General features: G+C 54.1%; 1 protein-coding gene across 6 annotated transcripts in view; it reads left to right on the top strand.

Moving 5' to 3' along the window:
• The first annotated feature begins 465 nt into the window (after positions 1-465).
• Positions 466-9,783, top strand: part of BCL11A (BCL11 transcription factor A) — a 73,659-nt gene continuing 64,341 nt past the window's right edge. For 3 of the 6 annotated variants that reach the window (XM_080407915.1, XM_080407912.1, XM_080407911.1), the window contains exons 1-2: positions 466-928; positions 6,605-6,934. In XM_080407915.1, the coding sequence (XP_080264041.1) occupies positions 874-928; positions 6,605-6,934 (385 nt within the window). In that variant the 5' untranslated portion in view covers positions 466-873. Of the gene's footprint in view, positions 929-1,948; positions 2,154-5,310; positions 5,449-6,604; positions 6,935-9,783 lie in introns of those variants that run through there. The other 3 variants (XM_080407916.1, XM_080407914.1, XM_080407913.1) reach the window with 3 other exon arrangements.

The following is a 9,783-nucleotide window of genomic DNA, read 5'->3' as shown; positions in this document are numbered from 1 at the left end:
TGGGTGGTCTCCGGTCCTACCTGGCTTCCCCCAGCTCTCACACCTCCTCGGCACATCCCGAGGCCAGCCTGCCCCGCAGCCCTCCCTGCCCGCCTTTGGCTTCCCCGATGGCTTTGCTTTTCAGCGGGGGTGTGCGTGCGCTGCCGCTGCCTGCCTGCCTGCTCGCTTTCTCCCCCTCGCTTTCCTCCCTTCTTTCTCCGCGTGTGCGTGTTCAATTCCCCACCCGCGCCCCTCTCCCGGCTCCCCTCCTGCACCCGCTCCGCCGCGGCCACTCGCGGGTCCGGCCGCCGCCCCCTCCGCCCCCGGCCCCCCGGCTCCATTCGGCAGCGTGCGCCGGGCGGCCGGTGCACCCCCCCCCGCCGCGCCCCCTCCCCTCTCCCCCCTGCGATCACTGTCCATTGGCTTGTCCTGCTCTCTTTTTCATGTCCAGCCCCTGATGAGTGTCCATTGGTGTTGCCTTCGCCTTCCCTCCTCCCCTCTCCCCGGCTTGCCCTGCCCATGTTTTGTATGTCTCTGTCCATCCAGGCTCCTGACGTTCAAGTTCGCAGGGACGTCACGTCCGCACTTGAACTTGCAGCTCAGGGGGGCTTTTGCCATTTTTTTCATCTCTCTCTCTCTCCTTCTCTCTCTCCCTCTCTCTCCCTCTCCCTCTCTCTCTCTCTTTTTTTTCCCTTGCACAAAAAAAAAAAAAAAAAGCCATGACTGCTATCCCACAATTCATCTTCCCTGCGCCATCTTTGTATTATTTCTAATTTATTTTGGATGTCAAAAGACATTGATGAAGATATTTTCTCTGGAGTCTCCTTCCTCTCTAACCCGTCTCTCCCGATGTGAACCGAGCGACTCACAAGCCACCGAAGCCACCAACCCACCATGTCGCGCCGCAAGCAAGGCAAACCCCAGCACTTAAGCAAACGGGAATTTTCACGTAAGTAACCCGGAGAGCAATTTATTTAATTTCCCCTTCACGGATTTAATTTTTAATTTGAGCGAGAGCAGGGCGGGGGAGTGTGGAAATAATAAAAGTGAGAGCGAGTGAGCGAGTCGGGGGGAAAAAAAATGAACTCAACGCCGGCTCGGGATTATCGGCATTCCGGGTAATTTCTCCCTCTCTAATTTAATCACCTTGATCACTTTTCTTCTCTTTCTCTCCGTGCCCCTCGCCCGCCGGCGCGCAGCGCCCGTGCCCCGCTCCCTTCTCCCCACTCGCCTCCCGCTCGCCCCGCTCTTTGGCGGCAAGAGCGGCAGCTCTCGCCCCGGCACCGGGAGCGGCGGTAGCCGCCCCGCACGGGCTAGGTGCGGGGCTGCCGGGGGCAAAACCGGCCCAAAGTGCGAAGAAATTCCTGCGGGAGCGGCGGGCTGGGCGCCGGACGCCGTGGCCGGCCGGCCGGGAGCTGCGGGGCGAGCCAAAGTCCGGCGGCCGGAGCCCCTCCGCTGCCGGCGGGCTCGCCCCTCCGCCTCGCCCGCCCCGCGGCACCCTCTCGGGGGGGGGGAGAGCCGAGCCGGGCAGCCTCCCTTTTGTTTCCGCCGCGGGGTGGCCGTCCCGCCGCCCCCCGCTCCCCGCCGCCCCGGGCCGGCGCCGTGCGGGGCTCCGCCACCCCGACCTCGCCCCGCGCCCGCCCGGCCGCCGCTCCGGCTCGGGCTGGGGCGGGGGGCGGCACCGGGCGGCGAGGGAGCCGAGCCGCGCCGCGCCGCGCCGGGAGGGATTCCCTCCTCGCCCTCGCTTCGCGTTTTCCCGCTCGCTTACTATTTTTTGGAAGATTTTCAAAAAAAAAAGTGGAAGTGGATTTTGATTGGGAAAAATCTCGTGTCTGAATGTTTACAAGCACCGCGTGTGCGGGGAGCCTCCTGCCAACAAACACAGGCGAGAGCGAGCCCGGGCTGAGCACACACACACGCACACACGCACGCACACACACACACACACACACACACACACACACACTCGCACGGCCCTTCCTCGCCGCCGCGTTTCAACCCCAAACCAAATCCACTCTCCCCGGGAGAGAAAAAGCAAACCCGACCCCCTGCACACCGTTCGCAACAAAAACTCTCCGGCTCCCTCCCTCCAGCCGCCGCCACACACACCAGGGCTAGATGCAAGATAAGCGGGAGCGCTCTTTGCACAACAAAAGGCAACTCGAGCTGGAAAGGTTTGGGGCGAGGGGGGTGGGAAGGAAGGGAGGAAAAAAAAAAAAAAAAGAAATCCCCTTTTCCTCGGCGTGAGCTGGGGGGGGGGGGGGGGGGGGGGGGGGGAGGGAAATGTTGCATGCTTCTCCTCGCTCCTTTTTCCTCTCCTTCTTTTTCTTGATTTCTTCCTTTCCCCCCCATTACTCCCGGCGGGTTTTGTTCCCTCCCAGGGATGGCAGAAAACCCAGGGCGATTTCTTCCTGTCAGCGATCCCCGGCTCCCTTATCCCTTCGCCAAAAAAATCCCAAAACAACCAACCCCCGCCCCCCAAAAAACTTTATGCGGCGATTTCTCTCCCCACGGCTGCACCGACGTTCCCGGCCAGGTCCGCACATGGAGCCCCGAGCGAAGCGCAGGCAGCGCGGCAGGGCCGGCCGGGGAGCGCTGCCCTGCCCCAAGTTTTCCCTGACCCCCGTGTGTGTGTGTGTGGGGTGTCGGGTGCTCGGTCTCTCCTGTCGGTCCGTGTCCGTCCCCCGTCCCCCCGCCCCGGTCGTTTTCTCCCTCTTTCCCCGCCACTTCTCGGGGCTTTTCTTTCTCGTTGAGTTGCTCGGCGCTGTGTTGGGGTAGGGGTTGCAACAGCAAGGGACTCGCTTCTGGGGGCGCGGCCCCCTCCCGAGATGGGGGACGGGGGGCCCTTCCCCGCGCCGGGATGCCCGGCGGCCCCGGGAGCGGGGTGTGGGGAAGGGGATCGCGGCGTGGCGGGGCCCGGCTCGGCGCGGGCGGGCGGGTGCCCGCGGCTCCTTCTCGCTGATGCCCGCGGGCCGGCGCGGAGTTTCCGCACGTGTGGGGCGGGAGCGGCGGCTGGGACGGGCCCGGGGAGGGGGTGGGGGGGCTCCCTCCGGTGAGAGCCGCCCCGGGGATGGGGAGGGGGTGGGCCGGCAGACGGCGGGGGGAACGGGAGGCCGGGCCGGGGGAGCGGGGAGCCGGGGGCTGCGCGCCGGGGTCGGGCGGCGGAGGCGGCGGGCGGGCCGCCTGCCCGATTCGGTCGCTAGGAGGCACAGCGAGATCAAACAACCGGGCAGCCCCGCGAACTTGAACCTGGCCGGCTCCTCCGCTGCCTCTCGGCCGGCGGGAGGGGGAGGGCGCCCAGCTCCCTCCCCCCGCACCCCCCGCACCCCCCCTCCTTCTTCTTTGTTCTTAATTTTGCGCGGAGTTTGCTTGCTCCGGGAGGCAGCGGGTGATGCTCGCCGGCCCTCTCCCCGGCTCCCCCCCGCCCCGACGTGTTGGCGATTTCCATTGTAACCCCCAAGCCCCCTCTCCACTTGCACCGCACGACCCCAGGACTCAAACTTTAGGATTAAACAGCCCCTTCTCCGTCCTTGCCGCGGTGCGGTTGCGGGAGATGCCCCGGCGGCGCGGATGCGCTTCCCCGCACCGTGCCGTGGCATCCCCCCCTCCCCGCCCCATCACCCCCGGTACCTCCTTTCTCCCGACACTCCGAAATCCATCCCGCTTTTGCCAGAGAGACGGTGCGGTTGTTTTGGTGACTGGGAACGGGGAAGAAGGGGGGAGTAGGAGGGCGAAGGGGGGAAGCTGAAAAGACATGTTGGTGGAAGGGCAATTTGCATGAAAAATAGGGACGGATGATTAGGGACCCAGGCAGGGAATTCTGATTGCCCCAGAATTAAAAGACATCCTGCAAATCAGTGGTGAGGCCAGGTGAATTGTGTTCTGGCGTTTTCTTTGTAAACCCGGTTATTTTCTATTTTGTTTTAAAAGTAGCAGTAATAATAAGAACATATTTTTGCTGGCTCTGCCTCCGTTAGGAGCCAAATGTTTTGCAGTGAACATGGTGCCAGCCGTATTTCATACGTTAGTATATAATTCTTGTTAATTAGCAATAATTTACGTTAAGAGCATAGAAAATGTTGAGGTTACAGGTTTTATATCTGTACATTTGATCATCGTGTTATTTTCAAGAACTTTGCCTCCTATAAAATTAATTAGGTGAAATGTGGAGGTGTAATCAGCAACCTCTGAATTACCACTTCATTTCCTGGTTTTGATTGTAAATCAGCCCAGTCGGTACAGACTTTAGCAAAGTCTATTTTTGTTTAGTGCTACTTTGAACTGTCTGGTGTCGAAGCAGCGGGTTACCTTCCCCGGCTAAATAATACTGACAGCGTCAGAAAGAAATCAGGCCGCGGGAAAACATTATAATTGAGTAATGATTATGCAGAGCTCCTCGCTAAGCCAGTTGTAAGGGGAATATGGGTTATTTTGTGTCTTGTGCTGCGGAGAGTTGGTGAGCTAGAAGTTAGATTTGCAAAATACCTTTGTCTGTGGCGTGCAGCGAGCTACTGGTGGAATTAGTCCTGCAATAATTTACTCCCTCTGTCCGAACGCAAGGAACGGCTGGGGAGAAAAACGCCATGCCCGGCAATCCCGCAGAAACACCCTGCTCCTCTCCCGGCTTCCCAAGGAGTGTGACACGCACGTTGTGCGTCCTGTCTTGTCGGTCTGTAAGTTTAGGAGAAAACCCCAGCGATTAAGATATTGTTTTTATTAATACGAGTGTAACCTTCATATTCCTGTGGTTGACCTTACGTTAAATTAGAAGTAGTACTAGAGGCAAGAAATGATGGACTGGATCGCTGTGTCCTAGTTGGAGCTGAGGTGCGGCGAGGTAGTGTGCTCTTTCAATATTATTTTACGCAGCACAACTGGGAGCTACTCCAGATCTTCCTCCTCAATATTCAGCCTAGGTAGGGTTGAAATAAATTTAACCTGAGTTCACTGGATTTTTGCACTTTATCAAAATCAGTTCCAATATCGTGCAGTCAAATTAAAATCTATTTTTTGATTCTCTGTGGCTTTAAGTTCATTAAACGTGAAATTGGCAGCCAGCTAAAGAAGGTCAGGCTGATTAACTGTTTAGGAGTTGTATTCCGTCTCACTTGCATTACCTGGCAGTGTTTTGAGGTAGGTTGTATCGGTAGTACCCTCTCCTCCTGCTCGCTGCTGTTAGTGTGCGTGTTGTATTGCGCAGATAGAGGAATACCGACATGCTGCTGGTAATTATTTATTTATTTTTTCCCTCCCCTCGTGAAAGGCAATAGTGATGGAGACTGCACCGAGATTGCCAGCGTATTTCTCTGCAAACTTAACGGGAAAAAAAAAAAAAAAGCCGACAGAAAAGAGAGCCACGTCTGCCTTGTTAGAGCACCCACTGACGATTCTCTGAGCAGAAATAGCCTCATAATGAAGCTTTTTGGAGCTCATTCAGAAAATTTGTCAACTTTGACAACATTAGGCAAGGTATTTTGAGTTTAAGGAAGGCACTTCTTGCTGTTGCGAGGAAATGTGGCAGTTGCTTGGCCACGCTGATTTTTAGATGCTGAGGGCCACCAGTGCTAACACGTTCAAGGTAATTTAGGCATTCCTTTATTTTAGGATAAAAAAGGGAAAATGACTAATTGCCTTGTTTCCTTAAGTACTAAAAAATATCCCATCTAGCTAACATCTCTGGGCAGACTCGGTTGTGAATTTGATGTTTACTTGCATTCTGAGGAGCAGCTGAAAAGTGAAAGGTGCCTCCCCCCGCCCCGCAGGCATTCCTGCTGCACTTCCTTTGTATAATTTTGGTTTCTGCCTTTTATTTATGTATTCATCTCGTCCCCTGTCTCCCCCACAAAGAACTCCTGGCTTTCAAATTATTAAATTGGAAGCCGCAAACGTGCTGAGAGGGATAGTGACACAAATACACGTGCATACGTCTGCACGTGTGTTATAAGGGGGCTGTATGTGCCCCGGGTGGTGTGGCTGTGTGGTCTAGCTCTCCTTCTTTTTTCTTATACACACACACACACACACACAAACTTTCATGCTACCTGCATGGCCTGTGTAGGCAACATGCAGTATCTATATGTTGAAACACCTTTTGTCTGCACCTGCACCCGTGCAGTTCAGGCTTCTGAATTTTAGAAAGTAGGTCTGGCTGTGGAAAATACATACCCATGTGTGTGTGAGAGAGTGTGCGCAGTGCTTTTAGCTTTGAATTCATATACATAAATAATACATCCAGCAATAAAACACCGTGTTCGCTTCTCTTAGGAGTACCACGAGAGTTTCGCAGTGCATTCTTTCAGCCTGTTCATTTAATTTTAGCAGAGAATTGTTCAATCAAGTCAGAAATTTGTCCTCATGTAGGAACACAGAGACAGTTGCAGTGTTCACTCTCTGAGTTCTGCATGCTACAGCTGCTTCTGCAAAATCTCTTCCCTGTAACTGATGAATTCATCTCCTCGCTGCCATGCTAATAGCTGTGTTGCATGGGTTTAGTTGGGGGGGAGCAGGCGGACCTTGCGAGGAGGGTGTAATATTCATGGAGAAGGGGCTCGGTGCGTTCCTCCCCCCACGCCCGGTGCCTTTCCCAAGAGCTCTAATGATTCTCCTTTTGTTTCTCAAACTGCAGCCGAACCTCTTGAAGCCATTCTCACTGATGACGAACCTGAACATGGCACATTGGGAGCTCCGGAAGGGGACCACGACCTCCTCACTTGTGGCCAGTGTCAGATGAACTTTCCGTTGGGGGACATTCTTATTTTTATTGAGCACAAACGGAAACAATGCAATGGCAGTCTCTGCTTAGAGAAGGCTGTGGATAAGCCACCTTCACCCTCACCAAGTGAGCTGAAAAAAGCATCCAATCCTGTGGAGGTTGGCATCCAGGTTACGCCAGAGGATGACGATTGTTTATCAACGTCATCTAGAGGAATTTGCCCTAAACAGGAACATATAGCAGGTAAATTAAAGCAAGGAGAAGTGTTTGCGAGTTTTATTTCTGTTTCAGTTGCAACGTAGCATGTTCGCAGTTGCAAACTGCCGTGTCTGTCTCTGTTCTGCTTGCCGTGACGGCCGACGTGTTAAATGCCCTGCCTTCGGTTAGTGGTGAGCGCACGACCGGTATTTCCTAGTGCCTGCGCAGAGGCAGGATCAACAGGCACGTGCCGTGCCAGCCGGTATTTCTAACGGTATTGTTTGAGGCTGCTCTTGTGATTTGCCTTGTATTGTAGTCACCGTCTCCCGGTGTCTCGCCTGCCATAGCACCGCAGGAGGAGATTTCAGAGCCTGCCGCGCGATAAAGCGAGGAGCTTTCGAGTCTTTGGCAAAGTCAGGGGTGAAAGAGTTAACCGAGCATCAGCCAGCCTTGGTTCCATATTGGCTGTCAGCGTATGGACTGTAATTAAACACAGCCCCATGGCAAAGTGACACCACCGACCTTGACTTTAAGATGCCATTTTCGACTGGCCAGGCCAGAGTAGAGAGGGCAGTTGCTGAAGCGCACAGACATGCTTATTCGAAAAGTTTAAGGGCATGTTGGAAATTTCAAAAGGTTGGTTTGACAGGAAAGGCCGCTCTCTGCAGCCTGCCTCCTCAGCCAAATGATAAATGCTTCGCTGTGCTCTCTCTTGTCTCTGATGTGGTTTTGACAGATGTATCTTGATTTTGTTTGTGGTTTACACAACCACATGTCAGCCGTACAAATGTCCAAGGCAGAGTTCTGTTTTGTGCAACAAACAATATGAAATGTAATTTAAAAAAAAATAATAGGGTAAATATTTCCATTTCTTAGCATTTTTATTTTTTTTTTTAAACCGGAAAACCATCCGCCATGCAGATATTTTCACAAGTGACGTTAAAAAAATAGAGTGTGCTATGTGAAAGAAAATCCCAGAGCCCTGGGAGCGTAACAAGGCACGCTCTGCTTTTAAAATCCTGCTAGTAAACAAAAGTACTACCCATTTGCAGCGAGCGTTGCAAATCGCTTCAAACCGCGCCAATACTACCAGTCGAAAAAGGCGAGACCGCAGTGTATCAACGCCAGCAAATGCCTGAACCAGTTTCAAACTCCCCCTCCCAGCGCTGTTTGGGATGTGGCGCTGCTGGTACCTCTCTTTGGGGGAGCCCGCAGGACCGCTCAGTGTTGTCAGAGGCGCAGTACATCATCACATGATGTGCTGGAGCTTGTCTTGGGCTTGCTTTGGCCACAAAGCTAAACCATAATAGGGCAGTAGGCTCTGGGAGGTTCAGTGTGATACTCCCGCAGCCTCCCTGGCCTCCAAACCGGCTGTCAGATCCCACTGGAGAGCTGTAGTTTCGAAGATTTTATGGTGGCAGCAAATACGCATCAGTGCGTGTGTGTCTGTCTGTGGCACGTATATATGCAAAGCCATGTGCATACACACGCTTACGTCATGTGAATGAATATACACTTTCTGCAGAGTAATAGGTGTTACTTTGAATACATGTAAATACGTATGTTTAAGAGGAAACAGAGGCTCAGCCACTGCTAAGCTACATTTCGTGTGAGACTTAAAAAACCCCAACGATTCCTCATATTGCACATCCCAGCCACCGATGTTAAAGGTTTTTTATTTTTTTTTCCCCAGAGTGGTAGAGGGCAGTGCCCATTTCCATGTGCTGCCTGCGATCTGACGGAAAATGAGCAGAAGCATAGGGCATGATTAATGAAGCGGGAGCCCGGTGGAAGGGATTTGTAGTCTTCCGAGCTCTGGAGCCATAGTAAATCACCAAATATGGAGGAGCGGCGGTATGATGTAACGCTGTATTTACGTACGGCGCCGCTCTGTTGAAAAGACAAAACACAGTTATCTGTCAAGCAAGAATTAAACACTCTGTCCTCCCCGTGGTCCCAAGTAGGTCCCTCGGCCGCAGGGATGGCCACACCAGGGAGTTCTGCACGAGGGGAAACTGCTCAGCGGAGGGTTTTGCTCTAGCACTCGCTCGGCACGGGAGACTCGGCGAGCCAAGTCACGCTCCTGCGTGGCGCGGGTGGCGGGGAGCAAGAAGGATTTGGCCTTGCGCAATGTCACAGGGCTGTTAATTCAGAAAAGGCCGTGGCTTTAACTGACTTTGAATGATTTGGTGAGTGGAGGGCAACGGGTGAGGAAAGGTGCCTGTCGGCAGGGGCTTGATCCTGCTTGCCTTTACACGCAAGGGATCAACTTTGCAGGTGGGCGCAGCTGGGAGCGGGCTTGGTGCCGTGCAGGAGGGTCCGTGGGGCAAGCCACAGGTGCTGTTGTGAGTAGAGAGCGAGCTGCAGTTGTCCAGCCACCTCCCACCCCAAGTCCTTTTGTGCGGTGGTGCCCAGCCGTGCCCGTGGACGGGACATCCAAGAGTGTGGGTCTTCACCTGCACCTCCCCGGCTGGGACAGAGCCGAGGAGCACTGGGGTCCCCTGGTTGTTCCCAGGGGTGGGTAATGCAGCCCGGCTGTGGGAGGCGGGGGAAGGAGCATCAGGAGTTACAGGTTCTTGCACTGTCCCTCGCCTTCTTGTTTCATCTCCCCTTTCACTTGAGTGAGTTCAGCTCCCTCGTGTCACAGAGGAGCGTGGCAGTGGCTGGAGTGACCCATCGCTTGTAGCCAGGAGTCTGTGGAGTCTGGCAGTAAAATTACCAGTGAGGGTCTTGGAGTGAGCTGTGGAGTTCAGGTTTCTGGAAGGCCCCTGCAGTGGACCTCAGGCCCTTCCAGTTCTGGTATTTTATATGTGATTTCTGTGCAAGAATGCAAAATGGTAAGAGTGTATAATTAAAACAAAAATGGAATAATAAAAAAATAGATGGGCTGCCTT

The sequence above is a fragment of the Falco punctatus genome (assembly GCF_963210335.1).
Source record: "Falco punctatus genome assembly, chromosome: 12".
NCBI lineage: Eukaryota > Metazoa > Chordata > Aves > Falconiformes > Falconidae > Falco > Falco punctatus.
This window is presented reverse-complemented; position numbering and strand designations above follow the sequence as displayed.